Genomic DNA, 25,887 nt, shown 5'->3' on the forward strand with positions numbered 1-25,887 from the left:
ATGCTCCAATATTTTTTTTTTTGGATTATTAAATAAATTTAGGGAACGTAATGACGCGTGCCTTGATTTCCCCATCTGTGAAATGGGCGATCCCGCAGCGTTCCTGAGAAGCACCCCGGCTGGGAACTGCTGTGAATGCAGCTGATTGTTATTCTCTTAATCATATTAGTTAACTAAATCTGTTCCTAGAGTGGTTCCATTTGCTTGAATGAATTTACATGAGAGATTAATTCAGCGCTGTTTATTGTTGTTTTTACATTTACTCAGTACTGTAAATAATGCCTGATACTTCACAGCTGTGTACGAAGACACAGCCTGTGCTTCTAGGGCTGTTTTGTACAGGTAATTTGAAAGCTCCCCTCTTTCACCCTACACTTTGCCAGGTAGAGGATGAGCCCATTTTCTTTCCCCTTGTATTTTGAAGACTTTTTGTTCACGTGGTATCTGCTCCCAGCACTTTTCCTGCAAGTCTGATCCAACAGATAAAGTTCATCCCTCACCTCCCCAGACTGATTACCTCGCCTTCGCCCTCCCCTCCTCCCTCGGATTCCCTTTCGTCCCCCCAGTTTTTAGGTATCTTTCCTTTGCAACCTACTCAAACCACTGCTGGGATTTTTTTGCAGGGGGAATGATGGGGAAAACAGGGACCAAGCTCCTACCTAGCTGTCGGAGCTTTTACACAGAGCCATGTGTTTATTGCTAACCCCCCGCCGAACGGGATCACCAGCAGTTCTTCGGGGGTCCCGTTCTCCCACCCATCTCTCTTTGTGGCGTATTTCTTTCCCCCCCCACTCCCCCCCTCTTCATTTTCCCGGGAGGTTTCTGTTAGGCAACCTTTTCCTAGAGCATTTCCCTGCTCTCCATTGTGTCAAGTCTGCTGGATGGAGGTGATTTCTTTGTGCAGGCTATCCCACCGCAGGGCTCCCCCCTTTCTTCTCATCCCCTCAGTGTGAGGTGTAGACCCCCTTCCCCCCCCAAAAAACCCCAAACAAACCAACGACCCAATAAGGCACCGGCCGGGGTGGCGAGTGCAGCGGGAGGCTGGCTAGCCCAGCAGAGCCACCCGGAGCTGCACTGAAGGGAAGGGTGTCGGGGCGGCTGCAGCACCAGCTGCAAGCGGCGGGGCTGGCCCTGGCCTGTGTTTATGTATTTTGTAGTAATCACATTTCTGACATTACCCGAGCGTGCTCCGCGCAGAGGGTGATTGGCTCAGGCAGCTTTTAAACCACCTATATGCTAACAAGCCTTGCTGCCAGGTTCCTGAGGGGTCCTGGCTGGGGGGGGGGGGGGGGAAGAAAAAAAAAAAAAAATTAAAAAAATAATAAATAAATCCAACCCAAAACCTTAGACCTCTGTCAGGCGGGGAGGAAAAATTATATTTCTGAACTAGTCTACAGCGTGGACAGGAAATGACCCCTCTAGAAACTGCTGCTTTAAAAAGGAGCGGTGGTGCCTGAAGCTATCCAGCCTCTCTCTCTCTCCCTCCCTCTCTCTCTCTCTCCGGAGCCTGAGCGCTCCCGCTCCCTCTTCCAGCCCCCCCCTTTCCCATTCCCCCCCCCGTCTCCCGCTCTCGAGGGCTCCCACAGCAGTTCCCAGGCAGTGCGTGCAGCCTGGATGTGTGTGTGTGTGCGCGCTGCTACTTTGTACTGTGAAGAACACCCAGCCCATGTGCTCTGTATGGATGTTGATGATACTCTGTGTAGCTTGAATCTCTGCAAGCAGGCAAGATGTCCAGCACACCACATGACCCTTTCTATTCTTCTCCTTTTGGCCCATTTTATAGGAGACACACACCATACATGGTGCAACCAGAGTACCGAATATATGAAATGAACAAGAGGCTGCAGTCGCGGACGGAGGTAAGTCCCTCAGCCTTGTTTTCCTGTGCATGGACCGTGGTAGGTTTCAGCCCGAATTCCAGCTGAAGCGTCCCACTAGACAGTACCGTATTTGCAGGCAGGGACCCTAATTATTTTAGTAGTTTAATTGGGTAGTCCCTCATTATGTTTTCACGCAGAGCAACTCTTTGAGGAGATACCGGCTTAGGCTGCAATCCTGAAATTACAGTACAGCACTTCAGGATTGATTATAACGCTGGGCTCAGGAAATTTCTTTGCCTTGGTGTGGTGGTGTTTGCTGAGGATCTGTCCTGCTGGCATTTGCAGCTATAACATTGCAAGGTATTGCTTGAGCTTTTGCACAAAATTAATTCAGAAACCTTGCAGGTTTAGGGGGAGAGACGAACCTTTCTCTGGTTTGCTTTTGTAAACTCGTTAAAACTGAAAATAGATGACAATAGAAGAGAGGAGCAGAGTTTTAAAAACTTATTCCCAGGCTGCACTTAAAGAACACATGTTCAGAACGACCGACACGAGAAATTTGTGTTTACACTTAGAATGCAGTCGCTTTTAGCGAGGGAGATGATCGGGTCAGGACTTTAGCATATAGCTGTCAAAAGTACCCAATAATGTAAACTACATTCACTGTTAGTTTTGCTTTGTATAATCTGTTAGAGGTTTATATACTCTGGTTTCTACACTCAGAGCAGCCACCACAAAGAATATGCTGAATGGGAAGGGGAAATACTTTTGTCACTTAAAGAGGGAAAAAAAAATAAAATAGTGGAGGCTGCATCTTGTTATTTACATGGTTAAACAAAACACTTTTTAGTCTGTTTGAAGGGAAAAGTGTGTCGACTGGATCAGGGTGCATTTCTGCCCATGTGTCTGTGTTTGTGCAACAAACATTCTTGGGGCTGCAATTTTTTCATAGTAGTTTATTAGTGATGCCCTGAAAGCACTTTTTGAAAGTGTAAGCTTGAGAGGGAGGCAAGTACTCCCCAAATTCATGCCGTGAAGCCTTGTAAAGGACCTCGGATCGATCTGTTTGTTGTATTGTAACTGTTGCAGAGAACATGAGGTGATCATAAAATAAACCCCACATCCCTCAATTGTCAGCTAAGCCACGGAGAGCCTGTGACGTTTAATGTATATGATACAGCTAAGGAGATGTGACCTGCTTTCTGATTGGGTAACTGCTACGGGGTAACTGCTTTTCTAACACTGTTATCACTGCTGCTCTTAAAACACTGCTCTGGAGTAACTGGTAAATACAGTTTGTGCCAGCTAAAAAAACTCCAAGCAGCTCATTGCTCCCCAAATCATGGCAACTGGTTGTGAGTTTGGCCCCAAGTTGTTGGTTGCAGAGGGTGTCTTGCCAGTTAGAGATGCAGGGAGGGGGATTGGGGGGTTTATTTGCTGCTGTTTGTTTCTTGGTGTCTTGCAACTTTGTTCTTTACATTCCTGTACATGAAAAGAAGAAATGTGTATCATTAAGTGATTCCTGCAGGGTTTTACATACAAGCTGTTCTGAAAAGCTGTCAGTGTTAATTTAGCCCTTTTGGCGTATTATTTTAGTGGTAGTTTAATAATTGACTAATTTCTGATTGCAGCTCCCTTACAAATGTTACACTTGGAAAGTTTTTGAGGGACTTGTGAAACAACTTCCCCCTGCTGTGTTGCTGAGGTGTGCTGCTTTAGACTTCAACACATTTAATTTGCCACAGTTTTTGCTCTGCACATTCACGTGGGTTGTTGGGGGCAAAAAGTGACAGGCAGTGCTTGGTTAACGAAGGCCTTGTGCTCCAGCATTTCTTTTATTTGCTCAGAGTAAAAATACTTTTGCTTTGTGATTGTTCAGTGTTTACATTTTGGTCTCTCTCTCTCTCTCTCTCTCTCTTTTTTTTTTTCCCCTTTTAATTTTTGAGTGCTGTGCTGTAGGTTGTTTGAAAAGTATTTTTAAAAATATCCTCAGCTCATCTCATTCATCCTTGCATTAAAACACTTTCCTCAATAGCAAAAATTATAAAAAAAATTAGTTCCTTGGGACACTTGCAGTGACTGCTAGGTGTGGACAGCCTGCAAGAATCATGCTGACTTCTGGGGTGGGCTGGGAGTGAAAGTTTCACATTCATTTTATTCACTTCCAAGGATCTTTGAGATAGGTAGCTGAAGGATTCAGGAGCATGGATAACTAGTTCTGAATTTTTAAAATCAAACCTGATGGAGTCCTGTATGTCATGGAAGGAATGTGCTTGTGCTGTAGGTGATACAGGCTTATTGCATGAACGTTTCTCTTCAGGCAGTCTCTGGAATAATGTAGGCACTGGGCTCTGAAGGAGGCTGCTTATACTCTCTGAGCCCCAGGGGGTAGGTGAGCACAAGCAAAGCAGCTTAAGGGGAAAGGAATTACAAAAAATCTCTCCAAAAGCCTGGACGTAGCAAGCTGGCAGATTCCACTTGGAACATACTTCTGGAGAGAGCCAGTGAGGATGCATTACAAAATGGGAACCTCCAGCCCTTATCCCAAATATATCCTTGGAAAGCCTTAGGGGTTCTCTTGTTTTCCTGCAAAATAAAAATGTTCTTAATAATCCTCCAGTGTCAGATTCCCCGCTGCCGCTTGCAGTGGGGGAAGTTCCAAGGCAGAGCAAAATGTACATAATTTAATTAAATTGTACAGGGGATGGATGGTGAGCCTATGAAAGGAGTATCTGTGTATCATGTCTATCTCTTTTCTCCCCTCCATCTGTAGAGCCCACCCTTGCAGTGAATCCCTGTTGCTGCTCACAGTTATGTGAGAAATGAGTCAAAAAAAGTCAATGGGCTGGTAGAGACACCATTAGGGAATCCACTGATAAAAACTATTTCCACTCTTGCTCTCCCAGCAGCAGGGTCTGTGGTATCTTGGTGCAGGTAAGAGGTGTCCTCAAAGTTGCTCTGAGCCTTGGAGACCCTCCCTGAGGAATGCACTGCTGCCTCTTGAGTTTGTGTCAGTGCTGGATGGAAGGGAATAGCAGCTGTGGGGAGGGATGTGCTGGGTGTATTAAGCAAAGTACAGAGTGATAGGAGTGATAAATAAAGGTCATTTGGATGCATCATGCCTGTCTTCCTTGTTCTTGTTTCCTTCAGTAGGAAATGGTGGGCATGGAAGGAAAGAATTAGCAACTCTAGCCCATGCTAGATGAGCAAACTTCTGCTCTCCAAGCTTCTCATAGTTTTATGGGCTCTTCAAGCAGAACCTGCAACTGCCTTTTAAATGCAGGGTCAGTCTTAGGCAAAGAATTCCAATCACACCCAAGCAGGGGGTGGTTTGATGGTGTAAGCACTGGCAAAAGTCCATCACCCAGCTAATTCTTATGTGATCTAAAGTAAATTAGGGAGTCTGAGTTCCTAATGGGAACACCTTGCCTTCCTCAAAAGTTGTTCAAAGAAATGTAATCTGGTAATACTTTTTGCTAATGGAAATCAATACTTGCTTTCATAATGATACTTTGGGAGCATCTAGTGCCATTTTGTAATGCATCAACAATCCTGATTTAAAGAAGTCAAATGAATATTTAAATGTTTAATAATCTCTGGCAGATATAAAGATAAATCTTATTTACTTCTATCATAGTTGATTAACTTTCTGGTTAACCAAAGTGCAGCTGTTTCCTTGCTCTGTGTGTGGGTTTAAGGGTTTTATTATCGTTCATTCAAACTCCATTTACCTTAATATTTTTATATCTGTGTTAGTTTAACATTTCAAGAAAGCAATTCTGTTGTGGTGTAATCAGCAATTTCTGAAGTCCTAGGTAGCAGCACATAGTGTAGGAAAATGAGCTTAAATGTTTTCCCTGGTTTTCAAAAAATTCGGTGCTTTAAAAAAGGCTTCTTTTCCTCTTTGATGTTTTAAATCCTTTTCACTTCTAATTTTTAATCATTTGGAATTGCTCACACTTAAAAGAAAACAAAAGGTGATTATATCTAGTATGTAATTATTTTTCAGTAACATTACAGCACACTGTGGTTAGATCACTTAAAGTTGCTGACAGTATAAAGTCAGAGGCGTTGCTTTATTGCCAATAATCAAAGAAATATATTGAGCCTTTAATTTGTTTATTTATATTTTGGAAGAACTTTTTCCTATCATAATATATTGAATTCACCTGTATCTGTCTCTGTCACTGCAAGAGGTGATGCTTTACATCAGTGTTATATGGAAAACACAGCTTTCCTTCTGGCTAAGGGAGCAGTGTTTTAATGATGACTACAGAACTTGATTGGTAGCATGTTTGTTGTAAAGAAAATCAGCTTAATCAAATCATATTAAACTCCTATTAAACCGTACAGTAAATTTAGCAAAATTAGTGTTTTCATGGTGGAAGAAAATGTAATGAAAATTGAAAGGAAAATGAAGAAGGATGCTATGACTGTTTAAAAGCTACTAAATGAACTGGAAGCTCACACAGACATTCATACTCAACCAAATATTTAAAGAAAAGTGAATTAATGCAAAGCAAAATTTCTGCAGTTTAATAGAAGCCTTTTCTTTTACTTCCTTACATTGCTATCTGGTGAAATAATCTTTTCTTCTCCTTCCTGATGCATTTTTAATAGACTAGTCATAAAAATCTATGTTGTGACATCACATTTGTTCACATAGCAACTTAGTATCACAAACAGATCTCTCTTATAGTGTACATAAGTCTGAGTTTGTTCAATGAGTTTGCTCCGTTGAGGGGAAAACACATAAACATCTACCTCCAAGTATTTTTGAGAAAATAGTCTTTCACCCACAAATATACCAATACTTTGCAGTTCTAGGAACATGAGTAAAACGTTTAAAAGAGTACTTATAAACCATGCTTTGCTGAAACTAAAAGGTCAGTTTTAAAAGAAAACTCTTGAACTCCTTTAGGCAGACACTGACTTCAGCAGGGATTCAAGGCTTCTTTTACTGATTGTCTTTTATTTCATATACTTTGGTTTTTTTTTTCCATCCCTTCTAAAAATTTCAGTTGCAGCTGTTTTCAATTAAATTGTTACAAACTAACAATTCTTATGAGGCTGGGGGAGAAAAAAAAAAAAAAAAAAAAAAGACTACTTCCTTTCCATGCTGATCCTTAGCTTCCAATCAGGGATATTTTGTTCCTCCCCCACTCCCACCCACCCCCAAAGTTATCATATAGGATGTATACATCACATGTAAAGAACCGGGAGCTTTTGGGGGCAGGGGCTGGGGGGGGAGGAGGAGGAAAGAGTCTGTGTGACAGTGTAAAAATTGATCCCCTTCAAATCACTCTGATGCTTACTAAATAATTTTCTAGAAAGAAACCTTTTCCATGCCTCCTTTTCTCTGTTTTGTCCTTTACTCTTTAAACCATAAATCCACTTAAAAAAAACCCTCAAACTCAGTCGTGCCCTGATGTAAACAAGATTTACTATGCAGATCCAGTCTCAAAAATAGAAGCCTCTGGGTGGTGAGAAGGAACCAAACAGATCATAACAAGGACCCAGTCCTGTGCTCTTATTTCAGCTGGACTTTTGCCTGCAGTAGGACTGCGAGATCAGATTAAAAGAAAAAAAAAATTGGTTTTGGGATATACACTTTCTTTGTTTACAGAAAAAGGGTATGGGTTGATTGCTAAACTCATTGCAGTATTTTTAGCTGGACTCCTCAGTTCAAATGGGGTTTTGTTGTTTTTGGTTTTTTTTTTTTGTATCTTTTTGCCAAAAGTTGCGTATCTGCTGTAAACAGGCATTCCAACCATGCCGATACTTTGTTCACTTGCTTCCTCCCCAAGAAGAGTTTTCTTTCCTGCACTGCACTGTATAAAGAGGCCAGCATATAGCCTCACTTTTGCTGGGTGCTCTTTTCCAAAAATTGTTTCTGGGCTACTTAGAACTGCCCAGGAGTGATCCTGGCAGGGACAGGGTTGCCCCAAAGTGGTTGATGAGTAGTCTCCAAAAAAGGCTGTGGTAGGGCAGGGCCTGCTGGCTGGGTCTCAATGATCTTATTTATTAGGCAAAAATAGTAGTGAAAGAAACCTCCTTAAACCCCTGGCTGAAATCTTCTCCCTATCTGGTGTCTGTTTTCTCTGCTACATTACTGTTGAAGTTTTGGAGAGAAAGCTCTTGGTGGTCAGAATACTGTTTCCATTTCTCTTACACTGGGGTGGCATCCCTACCTTTCTAAACTAAAGCCTGGAAGTTACTGGTCTAAGCTGAAAAGTGCATTCAGTACTCCTGAGGTAGCTGGGGATCAACCAGAACCACCTGCAGACCATAAACCTCAGCATGGGAACAGCTGATACTTCTGAAGAGAGCTCTGGCACTTTTGTGTCTTACAGGATTAGTGGAAAATCACTGACCTGGAAAAATGAGACCTTTGCAGAACCAATATTGAACTAGGACTTGGTGGCTTTCTGACCCTGTCACCTCTTCAAGACTCAAGAGTGTTGGTAGTGTAGAGCCTTTGCAAAGGCCATAACTTTTACAGAATCAGGCTGTCCACTCCTTGAGGTTTGGGTTGCCTTGACATCACCTTGCTGTTTATACACCAGTGTAGAGAATGAACCTCTTGGCCAGGGTGGTATTCCTGTCCTGAAGCATGAGACTTGAGCATGGCAGACTTCTTTATAACTCTGGTTATAACTACATCCAAAATATAACTATCAAAAATAAAGCTTCTCCCTAAGGTCTCTCTGTTGTCAGTATTCAGACCCAGGTACTTGGCGAGGGCACAATCACAAAATCCCAACTGACACAGTAAAGCCATAACTTTAGGTAGTTTTTCTAAATGTACTAAAAATCTTCTGTTTGCTTACCTGCAAACTAGGTAGGTCTTTGTATCCTTCTAAGCAACTAGTAAATTAGTGCAGTCTTGGACCATCTGTCACACCTGATCTGCAATACCTGCTGGTATCCATCTTTCCTGATTCTAAGCTCAGCTTGCCAAGCCTGGTTTGCTGAGCAGAAACATCCAGATCTCTCTGCACAATGTGTGTGTGCCTGGGTTTAGAAAGAGAAGGGGGAAATCTAAACTCTGAGTATAGCTTTGCCATAGATTACTCCCAGCAGATTCAGTGTCTGTCAGGATCCTGTCCATTTCACACAACTACGAGAGTATCCTGCAAGTTCCAGAAGGATTCCAAAGGCTGCTTGGATGACCCAATCTGTTGCATTCAGAGGGCAAAGGAAACATTATGTGTATATATAAGTTAACATAGTGGGAAGCCTCTGTTTAAGGCAGACCCAAGAATAGACCTAATAATAGATCCACTGTGTTCGTTCTTCAAAAAATGAAATACCTGGAAAAAAACAACTGTCCCTTTTTTGAGTATTACAGTCAGTCTTAGGTTGTTTGCACCATGGACTGTTTTTATTTTTCTTTCTGACTTCCAAATGTTTGGGGTTTCTAAACTATTTTTAAATGATGCTCTTTTCTAAAGTAGTAAATTGAGAAAATTATGACTTCCAGTACATTGCACATTTATAGTATTTCATATACCTAATCTTGATTGTTGTTCCAGTTGTGTAGTTTTGCCTAAACCATTAGCAGGAGGTTGTATGAGAGAAGGAGTTGCCATCTGTCCTAGAGCAGGTTACAAAGAGATTTTTTAAATATTAATGACCACACTATGCAAAAAGAAATATTCTAAATCTTTAAATACAGTAGTCAAACAGAGAGAGGAAAATGCTCAGAAAGCAAGCAAGCAAATAGAGTGGTATTTTTTAGTTTTATAATTGTTGGAGCTGAAGCAACCTCACCACACTCCAGCCCTCAGGAAGGCAGGCAGCAGCATCAGCATTCCTATCTCCTCTTTTACAGGTTAGAGATCTCCAAGTTGCAGCTGGCAAGGCAGACATGAAATCTGCTTTGCTCCTAGGTTTGCAACCAGGATTGTATTATACAATTGGAAAAAGGGAATATGAAATCCTCATACCTAGATTGTTATGCTTTCTTCATGCAGTTTGCAAAGCTCTCAAGCACGGGTTTTGAAGCAGTGGAAGAAAGGCTACAATTGTCTTCTTCATTCTGTCCCCCATATTCTGGTAGTATCTTCCCTTCCCAGATCAGTGTCACTGTCTTCCATAATTCTTTTATCCACTTTAAGTACCAACAATATTTCTGTGTTACTCTCTTTCACATCACAATAATGCTATTGTGATGAGAAAGGAAAAGAACTACTATGAAATAATTCCTCTGGAGGAAATGAAAATTCTTCTTGCTGAAGTTTCTCAGCATCTTGCAGGAGGGTCCTTCCTTCCTTCCTCTTGGTGCTTGGCTGGCATTTCTCCACCTTCCTTCTTCACCATACCAAGATACAGATACAGATTCTATATGTATGCTGTAGTAAATGAAGGCAATACAATAGCCTTATCCCTTCTACCTGGACTTACTCGCTGGAGTATCAGTTAACCCTTGGGGTAATTAGGTAATAATGTTGTTGATGTGATTTGCAGTACCATTTGAAGCAATTAGAAGTTCAGATATAATGCGCTGCAATTATGCATTATATAGCCCATCTATCCCTTTTTACAGAGCAAAAATTACCATATGTTTTGTGGGAAGCTTGGCATTTTGCACTGACTGGAGTTTTCTGCTTGTATTTACGAACAGCAGGCCTGTAAACCATGGCAATAACTCTTTGAAGGCCACACCTATGCACACTGCTGATTATGTTAAAAAGCACGGGCCTATTTTAATGAATGTGTTGGCATGAATAATGGGACATGAAAAGCCAACACACTGGGTAAAGGTTCATTACCTGAGTGCAACAAAAACTACACGCAAAATTTCCGTGACTATTCGCTCGAATTTAACAGTGAATTTGCTTTGGCTATGCTTGTGCTCTTTATGCCTTTCTGTGAATGTTTGAGCAACGGAGTTTTATTCTTACAAATAATTGCAAAATGCAAATTTCAATTTGTTGAGCGCTCTGGCAAGAAGATGCCTATTTTATAGGAGCTAAGCTGAGGTGCAGCGTTTCCTGTTTTGAGTTTACAAAACCTCCCAGATAGAACCCTGACACTTAAAAATAAAATATGCCAGAGAAGAGTCTCTGTTGGCTTTGCGGTAAGGACTGACTGGTGTATTAATTTAAAGCAAATAAATAGCAAGGACTGGTGGTGATGAGAAAATTACAGGTCAGTAAATATATATGTATATTTTCCTTCATGGGACAGGGTGCTGTTTACCATGCAGTTACTTTAGAAAAGTGTAATACAAAGAAAAATTGCTTAAAAATTCAGAGTTTCCTGGCATTTTAAGCTCTAGTTCCATCCGTGCTCATCCAGTCGAGGATGCAAAAAAAGTAACACACAATATATGACCAATCCGAGCATATAGTCTTAGTAGGATATTACATGCTTACACCATACTGCTTGTCATGAAAGGAGAGCAAAAATATGTCTTTCATTTGAATATTTTATGCTTTCAAACAAATCATTATTAATTCCTAGCAACTCTGAGCAGAACAAAGTGGAATTCACAACATTTATTATTTGAGGTGAATGATAAGCTCAGCTCTTTTCAGTCCCTCTTAACACTCTCTCATGGTTAATAATACAAAGTAAAAAGCTCGGTCGAGGTGCCAGTGCACCAAGTACATCTTTTCACTGGTGGTACCCTCAGGTTATTTAACATCCCAAACCCAGCCTCCTACAGCAACCGAGTTACACCTTGACGGGTGAAAAACCACGCAGTGTAGCACAGGCTTCCTGGTACCCAGCCCTGCTCTTCCCACTGCTCTGTAACCTGAAGCCACAACCTGCGTGTCTAGACTGACAAGAATCCTTCCAGTTGAGCCACTGTGACACCTTGTGGCTTGCGAAGCAACACAAGCATCCTTTAGAAAACTTAGCAGGTAAAACGCAAAGGTTAATCGTGGGTGTTGGTAAATGTACATCACCATCGACAGGAATTCCTTTGCTGGTTTCTTTGTGATGTGTCTGAGCTGTACTTAAATTAAGCAGTTGTGGGCTCGTTTCTGGTTGAGGTGTGTCATGTATTTTCCTGTGAAGTGCCATAAGATGGGGCATCGTTTTGCTGGCTGACCTGCTGCTGTTATCTCTGGTGTTTGATCACCATTCAGATTACACAGAGAAACACTGTTTTGGCTGCAGTGTAAACACTTCGTTGGTTTGCAACCATTAATTTGGTTAGCCAAAAGAACCCTTGAAGAGATATAAGTACTTTTTGGTGCTCAGGATGTTAACATAGTGGCAAAGTTAAAACTAAGATATAAAAGTGACTAAGAGTAAGCATTTGGCAATGGGCATGCAACTCTGTAACCTGCTTAAGTTGGGGTTAAATAGATCAGTCTTTCAGCTGTGAATGAGTCCTTAACTAATAATTAATCTGTATTTTAATGAGAAATTCTCAGTAAACTTTAAATTGGTCCAATAAACTCTGCAACCATAAAGCCTCAGGACCTCACTGACACTAGTGTCTTGCTTGTGACTTCTTGTGTCTTCAGACAAGCATGTCTGAGTTTTCTTCCATGATGAATCCTCAGCACTTGAGAGGAGTTTCCTGCAAACTCTTGTGTCCTGTAACACTTCCCTTTGGCTCTGATGCTTCCAAAATCTTGGCAACAACTGGTTTGACTTGGTTGCCCCTCTGTTGCCAAACACTGATTTACTGCTGAGCAGGCTCCCTTACAATGCAAGGGGTCCACATGCCTCTACTGTCCCCTATCCTCAAGTGCATACACAGTGCTGTCACTTGAAAATAATATATTTTACATTATGTATTAATGTAATATTAATTTTACATTATATATTAATATATTTCACATTATATATTGGATTTAACCTCCTGGTGTGGGAAGTAGTAGCAACACAGGCCATGCAACACACCTTTCATGCACAGATACTTTGATTCTTTGCTGAGCTTTAGGCTCTTAAAGTTATCTGGCTACTGGTGTTCATGCACAACCCTGTCTTTGTGGTGTGTACCATTATGTTTATTATAAGATTTTTGGGGCTAGAACCACCTTCTCTGTTCTGGTAGAGTGCTAGGACAGTGCAGTTCTGTTGTCTATCTATGGTACATTTTTGTGCTATGTATTGTGACTAACTAAAGGCTAAAAGTAGCTAGGAGGATTTAAAATACTTTCAAACCCAAATCTAAATATACCACATTCCTTTTGATTTCACAAATCAAAATGTTTTAATTGATAGTACATGTATTTATGCACTACAGAGAATTATCTGCCTAGAAAATACCATAATGCTGTGGGTTCTTGGAAGATGACTGTTTAATGTTATTAACACATTTCATTACCTCTCAAATAATTCAGCACACTTGCCCAAACCAACTGGCTCTGCCAAGGAAGTACAAATATATTTTAGGGCAGCATTCTGCTGGAGAATTTGTATACGTGTTATTGTTATTGAATCTATTACTTTTTAGTGTGATTCTTCAGTAGTTTCACATCAATCAAGGAAGCTCATTCCAAGTCCATTTTCTTTTAAGAGTGGAAAGACTATATTATCTTAAATTCCAAAGGAAAAGCATATTCTTCTCGATGGGAGCTGGCACTGTGGAATATGTATCTTATTTCATGAGGATTTGGGGAGGGAATATTGTGAAGTCTTGTAATAAATAACTTCTTCTAATAAATAACTGCTTGTAATAAATAAGTAGAGATGAACCAGAAAGGTTGTTCTAGGGAAGAAAGGCAACACTTATTTTTTCTTTTATTGTTTGCACTCTACTGATTTAATTAGCCAGTGAGAACAGACCCACTTTGAATATTAAAAAGACAAAATCAACTCCCCCCTCCCCCGTTCCCACATCTGTTGCCTTTTGGAGACTACTTACAGTACCAAAACTACCTAGTTTCTAATGGATTTTGCTTTTTAACAGATATTACCTGGATTTCCTTGCGAATAAATGAGGTAATTATAAGTATTTTATCCTGGCTCTGAGGGAGAGACACTGTGTATATTGTTATTTTGAGAGACACTGGGCTACGTTAAGCAAAACTACAACATTTTTGGTGTTGCACAAATGAAGGTAGGCACAGCCTTGAAACATTTCTGAATGGTGATCTAATGGCAATACCTTAATCATTACCATGCTACAGAAACTTGAATTGTTCCTGTGACTGCTCAGAGCTGGAAGGAGAGGAGTCCTGAGTTGGGTTTGTTCATGGGTGAGGAGCAGGAGGGCGTGGATGGGTAAAGCAACTGAAATGATCTCTGCTCCCTTTCATCACCCTGCTGCCTCCTGCAATATCAATTAGATGGAGTGCATTTCAATAAGGAAGGGAAGCAGTTCCCTGCACCTCTGCTGAGTTAGACCCTCCCCTGCACAGGAGCAAAAACCTTTTTTCTAATTGCAGTCTAGAATATGAATATTTATGCTTCCTCCCGATCTCAGTATTGCAGGACCAAGGTCCTGCTAAGTGCCCATCCTATTTTGGGACCTTTCCTCATCTGTGGACTTCAGAATTCCCTTAGCTGTGTTTAACACTGCATTTAAAACCAGCATCAAAATGGGTGAATGTTTTCAGTAGTTTTTTCTCACCATTATTTTAGGCATATACCAGCTACTTTATTAAAGCATTTTTCCTGTTGAGAGGAAATAAGTCTCCTAATTTTGCTAAAGGTGGTTTTTAAGAAACACAATTACCTATATAATTTTCCTTTATTATTAGGAAATATTTGAAGCTATTAGGACCATGGGAACTTGGTTAAACCCACCTGGTGTGCAAATTTTGTTAGCAGAATAACTGCTCTAAGCTTGAGAACACCGAGCGGGATTGTAAGAGTCAACTGAGAAACATAAATTGAGAGCTCAGCCCAATGCTCTTTCCCTTCCTTAGAGATTGATGGCACACAGATGCACAATTGCAAATAACATAGCTTGTGGGCCAATGGTGCTGTTGTGATTTAAAAAAAAAAAAAAAAAAAAAGAAAAGGAAAAAAAAAAAGAAAAAAAAGAAAAAGAAAAAAAAAAGAATTAAAAGTATCTGTTTCTCTGTCACTCTGAGGTTCCTAAGTTTTTTCAGCCTCAACTGCAGCTCCTCATCCCATGCAGAGCTTTCCCATTTTTGTCACTGAATCAAGCATTTGGCCCTAAATATGAAGGTGCAAGAAGAAGGTGAAGAAGCTGGTATGGCAAAAATTTGTTTTATGGAACCTACCTATTCTAATGGGTTGTAGCAACATTAGGTGGCTCAGTTCTTAGAGATGCAGCTGAGATGAAACGACCAGAAGGGTGTATTCAGCTTTCAAGTGTTGTCCATAGCTGGCGAGGTGATAAAACTGCATGTTCAGGGGCTTTGATTGTATTTGCACTTATTTCACAAATGCCAAAGGTATAATAGAAAGCGTGGTTAAGAGCAAGCAGCACTCGCTATTAAGGACTATTGTGTAGCAAAACAAATAACAGAAAGAGGGGAAGGTTTTTCTCAATTAGAAATTTAGCTGAAGAGGAATGTATGGCACAAATATTAGCAGAATGGGAGGCTGTCTGGAGTACATCATTTAGCTGATCTCATGGACACACTCCCTGAAAGTGGGCTCCAAATCCCACATTGTTATCTGTGTAAATAATACCAAATTTTGCCAGATTTGTTACGAGGTTTTTTCCTTAATTTGGTTGGTTTTAATACCAATCCAAACCAAATCCTGGATGTTCATAGTTAATGTTTTCCAGCACTTTTTCTCCAGCAGCTGCTGGCCTCTACAGCTTTGCTGGGAAGGGGAAAGGAGAGGTTTAAATGAAATTCCCAGCCTTTTAGTGTCTGCTCAGCCTGAGACTGGCAGCATGGGGGGTTTGTGGCTGCTGACCTGGCAGCCTTACAGCATTTTTATGACGTCAAGTGCACACATCATGGGGCTGTGCAAGCTAAATATGGGCTTCAGCCCCCCCTGCCCCCCTCCCCTTCCCTGGTTGATTTCATTTAGGAGACTTAGGACTTCTCTCAGTAAAAATCAGAGTGAAAGAATTGAGCTGCTCATTATAGTTGTGAAATTGTGTGCTTGGCCGTGTGGCCTCAGTTACTGGGCTCAGCAGCTTTTTTTTTTTTTTTTTTTTTTTGTAGACATGCTTTCTATATAGTGCTTTGTATTGTATAGTGAGCAATGACTTGTTGCTGTAATAAATGAAAAATGGGTGCAGCTAACAAATCTGAGTTCTGCTGAATTAAAGAGCAAATTCTTCATTAGCTTCAACACCACCGGTACTGTCTATCTACCTTAAAGCATGGATTCCTTCAGTTTGATATTTATATGGACCTTTGGAGTTCTTTTTGCTAGGAACATCAGGTTTAAATAATTATCTCTACAAGATTTCATATATATTGACAAAATGTTACTGTCCTTTTCACACTCAGATGCATTTAAAACCTGTGGTTTCATTTTGGGCTGGTTCATTTCAGTGAAGTTTATGAAATCTCAGCCACTTGCAATTACAGCTGTCTCCCTTGCAGCTACTTAACGATTTATTTATTTCTAGGAATTGCATTTGAAATTCCCAGACATCTAAACCTTTTTCAGCATCAAACTGACCACCGATCTTAAAAAAAAAAATTATCTGCACCAGCACCAACTCAATCATTGACAAGGGCTGGAGGAAATTAAACATCTGGGATCTATTAAGATTTTTATTTATGCTTTTAAATATTGAAATGTGTATCACTGCTTGCCTTTTCTGCTTTGAGCATGGATCCATTAAAGAAAGCTCTCACAATACAAACAGTTGCATGGTAAAGTGATTTGGGCTAGAAAGCTGGGACCCCACTGTGTAATTGTAGAAGAATGGCAAGGAAAGCACAGACTGTGGTGAACATCAGTTTATTTATTTATTGTGGTGGCAGAAATACTTTACCGGATTCTTCCCAAATACAACAGATTTTTCAGTTCTCTTGTGGTTTCTCTCAGAAAATGCTTTACCCTTGCATTTATCTGCTTTCTGTACACCATGCCTTTGAAGCCCAACCTCGTTGGAGTTTTCAGTCAGAGTGTGATGGCCCAAAGTTTTCTCACTACCACACTTTCAAATAGTTGCCTGTTTGCATCCTCACTGGAAGGCACATTTTGTGATTATTAGCTTGCTTTTGTAATCATGTAATATCTGAAGTTGGCCAACTTTCCACAAACTCCAGAGCCCGTGGAGAAAGTGGGGTACAGGACAAGGGATCAAAGCCTCCAAGGTGCTCTGTCACCTTAGCACCAGGCAAATTGTAAATCTGCTTTAAGGACAGACATTTGGGCAACAGGCAAAACTACCACTGGGTGTTTTTGGAGGTCAGGTAAGGAAAGGGCTCAGCTGGAGGGAGGAAGATTGTAAATCTTATTTATAGGGACTGGTGGAAAGAGGAGCTCATTACCAGGTAGAGTCCCTCAGCTGAGGTGAAGTCCCTTCCATCTCACAGAAACTCTCTTGTAAAACGTGTCTGGGGTTTTGTCTGTGGCTTGCTGATTTTATTGGAGACTCTGAATACAATATCTGGGAAGAGTTAATTGGAATCCATGTCATTTTGGTGGAGGTGGAAGGGAAAAAGGGATGCACATTTGCAGATAATCAGCCCTTTCAATGTATGATTCCCAGGATTTTCTGTTCTTTGCTTTTGGACTTGGGGAAATAGGAGAATAATATAGGAGATGGTGAAAGTTAGCTTTAGGAAGGGAAAGAGTTTCAGAAGTGACTTGCCAGCAAATATACTGACTGACCATGAACAGAAGAAATATTTAAATGCCATTTCTATAGGTAGCACAAACCCAAAGGAACAGTAAAAAGCCAGAGGGGTTTGTAGATGGAGCAAACAGTGTCTTTAACAGGGTATTTTGGAATTTGTTGTCATCTAATGTGAAAATTCAAGATTGGATAATATCCTGTAGTCAAGATGATTTTTTTTTTCTATTTCCTTGATGAGCTACATTTAAAACTTGCCCAGGATGCATCTAAAACCCTATTCTGAAGCAGCAACTCAGTGAAAAGCTAATATATTTTTTTTATCAACAAATGTTTACTAGATACAAAAATTTTAATATCCTTCAGGATTTCCCTTTGGGTGTTGTCACAATGTACACCTGAGAACGTCAGACATGTCACCATAAAAACTTAAATAAAATGAAATTAGTTGCAGCTTCACCCAGCACCTCCATTACTGACACAAAGAACTCCAGTGAGTATAAATGATTCCTCACCACTGATTATCATTTGGATTGCCAATGCTGTGGTTTTTCCTTTCAAGTAATATTGTAAAAGAGATGATTTTTTATTTTTTAATTTTTTAAAGCAAGTATAAATTGGCATTTCTCATTCATTTAGAGTGATGCACTATGTCATAAGAGCTGAAAAACCAAACTTATGCTATGAATGGAAAAAATTTTTCAAATTTACAAAATCTTGGAGCTAGATCATAGCATGGCACTTGTGCAAAAGACTGTTCACTCAGTGACTGGTCACAGCACTCTTGCTAAATGTGTTTCAATTCATTTTTTGTCACTAAGAAATCGAGAAGTAGGTAGCTTATTAAAGATGACCACATCCTTTTATGCAAATGTAATGTACCTGGCAGGTTTATTATGATAAATGATGGGGATGAGATAGTGCATGATGGATCTCTAATCTCTCCTGTGAAGATCTTCATGTCTTGCAGGAAGTAGCCCCTTGAGAGCTCCAATCTTTAGAAATATGTGGCAGATGGTGATGTCTGCAGAGTCTTAGAGATTGCTTTGAAGTTCCTCCAAATGATGCCTGAAGTCATGTGTCTGAGTTTTGAAAGTTCTTTTGCTTCACCTCTCCTTTGGGGACCCCTTTCCCCCTCCTCTTGTGCCCCCAAGTTGTTCCTCAGCCTGGGAACCTGCAGCACATCCTTACAGAGAACATTTCAACTCTCTTCCCAGTCCTGTCTCATCTTTGGCTGTCAAGTTGTTCTTCCATTGGACATCCTGCATATTTTAAGTGCAGTGCTTCACAACAGCAAAACCAGAAGAAATGTCTTAGAAAAAGCCATCTGCCATTCATGCTTGGTGTTCAGTTTCTGAGTACATCTTTGGAGCCAGCATTGATGCTAGTGTCATGTTAACTAATTCATCAATTATAATAATCAATTACCAATATTAATGAGGTCAGCTTCTCTCCAGTTAACAGCAAAGGGTTAAATTGTAATGCTGCTGCAGGGAGTCTGAAAGAACACATGAAATCAAAAAACCCTGCAAAGCTTTTGAAAATCAAAACCTAATTTATGGGAATACAGCTAATGAAATGGATACAATATAAAAGCATAAAACAGTACAGAGTAGAGATCTGAGCAGCTGTGTATTTTCAGAGCTGAATATTTTGATTTTTCACGAGTTGATCTGAGTTTGGATGGGCTTTTTTTCTGAAATCAAGTGCCAATTTTTATGGAGATTTTTATACCTCTCATATTCCCTTTGTAAGTTCTTCTATTAGAATCACTCTTCCTAAGTACTTTGATACCATCTTTACTGTACATAACCTTGTGTGTAATAATTGGTAATATTTACTTAGGTATACATAAATTTTTAGTGTCTAGGATTTTTTTGGCATTATTTTTCTCTCAAAAGCAATTCTCACAACTTGATCCCTTTTCAGTTTCTGCATTTATAATGGTTTTTTTAATCATGGCCTATGGATTCCTACTGAAACCATTAAAAAATATGTATTAATATTTCAAGTAATAGTTTCATAACTATTGTAAATGCCTCAGACTACTGTAAGCTGTGTAACAAAGTGTAGCTTCTACTAAGACTTGATTATTTCTGTTGACATTACACTTTTAATCTTGGAATAATCCTCGAAAGGTTTTCTCTTCTTACCCATGTAGGAGCCACAGCTAATCAAGCTGTGATACTCAGTTGTTTTTAAAAGGGAGAGAGCCAATGAGCTGTCTGTTCTTGAGATGTGGTACAAAGAAAATTTGGGGAAGTCACTAATGTCTGTGATTAGTCCAGTTTAAAAATTCTTGATTATGGATATTGTACTTGCAGCCCTTAAACTATGACATTAACTCACCTCTCCTTGGACTGCTGTTGTTTTTTTTAGAGTTGTCAGCAATGAAATGCTGAAGGCACATCTTCAACAAACGATGTTTTAGGTCCTTGTTATTATGATTTGCAAAACATTATTGTTCCATAGTGCAATGCAGTTGTTTAAAAAAAAACAGAACCAAAAAACAAATCCCTGAAAACCAGTACCACAGACCTGACTCAGCTGTCTGTGGTCTAGAAAGGGGTATTACAGACTTGAAAAATCTTCTTGTTAAAATTCTGCTCGTTGGTTAAGGAAGAGACTGTGGAGACTTTTCTGTCTCAGTGACATTCCCTTTGTTTCAGGTTATTGCTATAGCCTGTCATCCCAAGGTGATTTATGGATTCACTTGGAATGATTCTAGATTTATAAGAATTCATTTGCAGGGCAAAGAGGATTTGGAATGAAAAAGAAAGTTCCAAATGCTAGTTACAATCTTGGGTTTAAATATATGTATTTGTATATATTTTCCTGCCTAATTGCAACTTTACAGTCGGTGTCTCCAAGGCCTACCAAAAGACTTGTTTCCTCTCCACAAATAAATCTTCCTGTTCTAATCTGGAATCATTTAACACTTTAATAATGATATATATTATACTATATTTAATAAATGTTGTGACTGAAAGCAAAGTTAGATTAACCCTCCCTCTGAGCAAGAGGCTGGTCTCACCTTTACATTTCTTCCCTGGCAAACTCTTTGTACATGCAAATGAAATAATAAATATTTCCTTGCTTACAGCCCTTCCTCTGAGTGCAGATTTTCCTGGAGGATTGGGAGACAGACCTGGGAGTTAATTCAGTCCATTCTTACACCCCTGGTTTCTGAGCCAGGGATGCTGAATCAGGAGGTGGGACTTGCTGTGCTCTACCACAGATCATATTGCACCTAATGGGCAAAGACCATTGGAGGCAATCTGGTCATCACCAGAAGATTTCTTTGTTCAAATATCAACTTTTTGCTGAACCTGCTGTTGAAAATGTCCCTGGGCTGTCTGTGTCCCTCTTAGAGGGAACCATGCTGCTTGACTTTTGGTTGTTGAGCAGCATCTTTTCTTCTTCATCCCACTTTGATACCCAGATTCATATCTCAGTGCCATGCTCTGCCCTGCCCCTTCTTGTCCTCTGGGTCTGGAAAGGTTGTTAATAATGAAGTGTTTTTGCTAGTGAAGTTCAGGAATTAATATCATACTTCTCTGGATTATTTCTTAGGTTTTCTGGAGCAGCACTCAGATATCTAATATACTCAAAATCCTGAATTTTCCAACTTTGATTTTAATTTTGTCATTGATTTTTTTTTTTAAATAATATCAAAATAAGAAACTTATTCCAGTGTAATTCTGAAAAATCATCATAACCCTCATACATCCATATGCATTTGTATTGCACTGCACATGAATGTGTGGTACAGAGGTATCAGGCAAGAAAACATCCACTGAACAGTACATCCATTGTGAGTCATAACCCAAATCTTTTATCTAGGGCATCTTTTGACTTTGCTTAAGAGTGGATTGTTATCTACTGATCTAGTGATCTTCAGAGAAGAAAAGCTGCTTAGCTGGAGAGAAAAAAAATAGAAAAAAAATACCAAAAAAACACAACCAAACCACACACACACAAAAAAAACACGACCAAAAAAAACCTAAAAAACCCCAAAACCAACCAAACAAAAAAAAACCCCCAACAAACCACCCCCAAACAGCACAAAAACCCAGATAATGCTGCCATGACTAAATGCTTTACCAGTAGCTAATATCTGAGTCCACAAAACTGTGGCTATGTTTTAATCAATAATATGCACTGATAAAGAGGAAATTATGTATTCCAGTTTGGGGAAACCCAAAATATTTACTCAACCGTCTGTTTGCCTTTATAGTAGTAACCAATCTAGACTTTTATTTGCAAACTGTGAACAAAGATGAAACACTAAAATAGCTGTGAAGTCTCCTTTCCTTTTATTTTTGTTTCTTCAGTTTTGGAAATTCTTTGTACAACTGTTGGTTTAGTAAAAATGAACATATACAACTATCATGATGCCTAAAGTTTAAAAATAAATTAGCCTCAGGCATTTCACTCACAGGAATGCCAGCAAATTTCTGAGAACTAAAACAGACCCTAAAGCTAGCTTTAATTGTCCTGGCTGGGTGGCACAAACATGGGGATATGGTGCCATCTCTTCCACGTTGCTTGGCCAGCCTGCCTGGAAAGAGGGATCAGGAAAGCAGGACTGGCACAAACCCCCCTGTTTGGTTCCTGGGAACACCATGAAAAAGCAGATTCAGATTGAATAATGCTGTGGGCCAGCTAGCAGAGGAAGGAAAATATTGGCAAAGTAACAGTTTTGGTTTTAGAGCAGCCCAGAGTCTTTTAGTTTTGTTAGGAAGTGAGAATCAAGGCAGTTGTGAGATGCTGTTGAGATCAGTCAGCTCTGATACTAAGGATTGCTTTAAGAAAATATTTTTATTTTTTATTTTTCCACAGAGGAACCTTCCTCAGGACTTAACAAATGGCTTAGGAAGGGTCACCTGGTGATGATCAACAGAGTAGATTTTCTTTTTCAGGAACATAATTTATCAATGAGTGTGCAACTGGCCTGTGTGAGCATCACTTTTATACACAGGCCAAAACTGGTACATGGCTTGAAATATGTTATTATTATTTTTCATGGGCTTTTATAAAGAGAAGAGTAGGTGAAGGATAGAATCCACAAATATATCTGATAATTTATAACTGTAAATATCTGTAAAGGGAGGTGATATTTCAGGACCCTCCTCTGTCCCTCAGTATGTAAGAGAATAATCTATGTATGAAAGCAAAACATTGGCAGCTTCTAGGTTTTTGTGCAGCCAAAAAGTGGCAATTCTTCTTACCAAAATAGAATAGTCAGTGTGTTCTCAACATGAGAATATTGCCAAAATGAGCAACTGAATACATCTTCTATAAAAAGTGTGAGTTTAGGTCCTGTGAATTTCTTGTAGTTGAATCCGATAGCACTTAGGAGAGTGAGCTTGAAAAAGCACAAACCCAAAACCCTAGAAAATTCTGTTGTCACTTTCCATCCACACACTCCAACTAATTCTGAGATTTGTATTTGAACTTTTAGTTAAAAATAATAGTCTACTATATGAAAATAAAAAAGCAGGAAACCAGAATTCCTTGGCAGTAGCTCTACAAATAGGTCAAACATTCCTTGAAAAAAAAATTTTATGATATACCTAGAACTGCTTATTATGTTGTCTTCAAATTTGTGTAGTGTTTTCTACCTGTAGTCAAAATATAATTAGTACTTCTTTTTAAAATTATTTTTAATTTTTTTAATCTGTTTGTGGTGGACTTCTATGAGGGATTTTCTGGGGCTGGCTGATGTGCAGCTCTACTTCTAGGGGCTTCATAAAAGGTAACTGGGAAGAGCAAGCTCCCTGTTGGCAGCCTTTTATTTGCTTTATGGTGGCTGTCATACCTTACATTTAAAATTTGCAGGTGTCTGCACATAAAAAAAAAAAAAAAAAGAAAAGAAAAAAAAAAGAAAAAAAAGAGGAAAAGATGAAAAATGGTACATTGTTTCATTTCATTGTCATATTTTAAACACTCACTCCATTTTGCAGTTTCTTGGTTACAAATTGATTCACTGTCCTCTGCTTGTATCCTAATGTGCAGACTTAGAGCTCTCAAAAAACATCCATTGAAGTTCATTATCTGTGACTGTATGTTCCAAGATAGTTTGCTAATTAATAAAAATACTGAACCTTAAAAAGATCATTGTTACCTTTACTCCCCCCCAGCCTAAAAACGAAAAACAAACAAACAAACAAAAAAAAAACCCACGCAAAAAGACCACAACAAAAAGGGCCTGGATGCCTGGATAACCAGATATTATCTGTTTAAATTCTCACAGGTAGTGAGATCTGCATAGAAACTCAGAAAGAACATTCATCTCTGGACTGAACATGTTCTCACATGCCAGTGCTCTCACAAGCTAGCATGTCAAAAGAAGCTTTGCAGTTTTGTTTCCTAGTGTGCCACAAGTTATCACAAGTGTGCAAGCCTTCTGTATTCAATGAAATTTTAAGAGAAACTGATCTTTTCAAATGAGAATTTGAAAAAAAGTCAGTAAATTCTGTTGCTTTCCATCCATCCATCCCCATCCATCCCCATCCATCCATCCATCCATCCTCCTTCTTACTTCCATGCAAGAGATTACATCTAGATGGAAAATATAGACCTGAAACATTCTCTCCTGCATAATTTTTCTTGAAAGATCATTTTTAGATGGAGTTGCATGTTAAGTTCTCAGCGACCTTCACCTATGAAGTGATCTATAGCTGGGGAACTGCACCCACACGCAAATCTCTTTTGGTGCATGACTTCATTGTAAATCTGGGACTTAAATGGCTTTTTCAGCACATGTTGCTGTACTGAAGATAATTTTTGCCATAATTTTTATTGTACTTGAGCTTTTAGAAACCTTTCTCCTTTCTGAGGCTCTGCACTCACACAATTTAGTATTTCAGCATCGAGTTGGATGATTGGAAGGTGTGACAGTGTCAGAGCTGGGGGTAAATCTTTAACATACAAATCACATGCTTCTTCCTTCAGCTTGTCAAACTGTTTTGGTGCCTCTGACCAAAGAGTTCAGTGATGGACTGGCATATCTCTCTCTTACAGTGAAACATTTAATGGAGAATTTCCTAATCTGCTTGTCTAGGATCTTGTATTAACGCTCATTGCCATTGTATCTGAGCACTTCCCAAGTGTCAGAACAACAATCATATCTCTCTCTTCCTTCCCCACCAGGGGTAGAAATGATTAGTTTGTTCTTTCCTAGTCAGAGAACTGAAATGGGGTCAGAGAGCCAGGATGGTCAACAATATTGTTTTGTAACTGAACTGGATGGGTGGATTTCATACCCATTGTTGCTTTCTTCCTGCTTTTGGTGGCTGCATCCTCACTTGCCAGCTTCTCTTCCTGGTCATTGGCACAGCTCAAAAGAGGAGAGGAAGGCTCCAAGTGGCTGCCTGCAGAAGTGAGGCTGGAAAGATGGGAGATGTTGTGGGAAGCAGACTGGTAAGGAAGAGGTTTGATGACACAGGCAGATAGAGGAGCTTTTGAAGGCTGAATTCAGATCTGCTGAGAAGGATTTATTGCAGCACCAAGAGGTCATGTGCTTTTCTCTTATGAAGCCCCATAGGAATGGGCTAGAGTGCAGAGAATGATGTGAGAAGCCCAATCTCAAGTCAGGGGAGGTAGCTCCTTCTAACAACCCAGTGGAGAGATTCATACACTGAACTGTGTGGGCAAATTGCTAGAACAGCAAACAGCAGAGAGAAAAAAATCCCAAGGGCCAAAATTTACTATTAGGTTAAAGCTGAGAACTGTGTTAATTTTTTAGGGACTCTGCCATGCATAACCAATTTCTCAGCATATGCTGCTTGATGTCTGTCCCTCTGCTCTCTATTTTTGTATTGAACTATTCCTCCAGATCTACTTTCTTTCTGGAAGGAAAGTGCCTGGCCTTTGAAAGCTCTTTCTATCCCTCCTGTTTATTTATTTACTTTTTTTTAATACTTCCTTGGTTTCTCTCACCTTTGGTTCACAAAAGCTGGTGTCCTTAGTAGCTGTCAATGCACAGGATGTCCCAATGCTAGCTGATGATTTATAGGTCCTTTACTGAACCCATGCTGCCTTTCTACATCCCCTTCCCTTTCCGTGTTTCATTTCCCTTTCCCCTTGACTGCACAGTCATTTCCAAACTGGATGTGTTTGGCATTGCTTTGGCTTTAAAAATACTTCAACTTTACACATTTTGGGAGTTCTGGAAAGGAAAAGAGAGTGGTTGAGGTCTTTTGTGATCCTCTGATTTTCTGCTGGTTTGGCTTTCCCTGTATTCCCATGGGAAAGAGAACAACTTGCACAAGGAACAATTTTTTTCAGGCTGACTGGGAGTTGGATCCTGGGAACTTGCACAACTACTCATAAATGGAGCAGCCAGAATATCTCCTATCATCTTCTTCATCTTGCAATTCTGAGCCTTCGATTCAGACAGTAAAAAAA

The 25,887-nt window shown here is 39.8% G+C and overlaps 1 protein-coding gene across 13 annotated transcripts in view; it reads left to right on the top strand.

Annotated features, from left to right (window-relative positions):
* Positions 1-1,218: 1,218 nt before the first annotated feature.
* LDB2 (LIM domain binding 2) overlaps positions 1,219-25,887 on the top strand; it is a 212,623-nt gene continuing 187,954 nt past the window's right edge. For 11 of the 13 annotated variants that reach the window (XM_071743888.1, XM_071743890.1, XM_071743893.1 and 8 more), the window contains exon 1: positions 1,467-1,859. In XM_071743888.1, the coding sequence (XP_071599989.1) occupies positions 1,728-1,859 (132 nt within the window). In that variant the 5' untranslated portion in view covers positions 1,467-1,727. Of the gene's footprint in view, positions 1,257-1,466; positions 1,860-25,887 lie in introns of those variants that run through there. The other 2 variants (XM_071743886.1, XM_071743887.1) reach the window with 2 other exon arrangements.

This window comes from Heliangelus exortis, chromosome 4 (assembly GCF_036169615.1).
Source record: "Heliangelus exortis chromosome 4, bHelExo1.hap1, whole genome shotgun sequence".
Lineage (NCBI taxonomy): Eukaryota > Metazoa > Chordata > Aves > Apodiformes > Trochilidae > Heliangelus > Heliangelus exortis.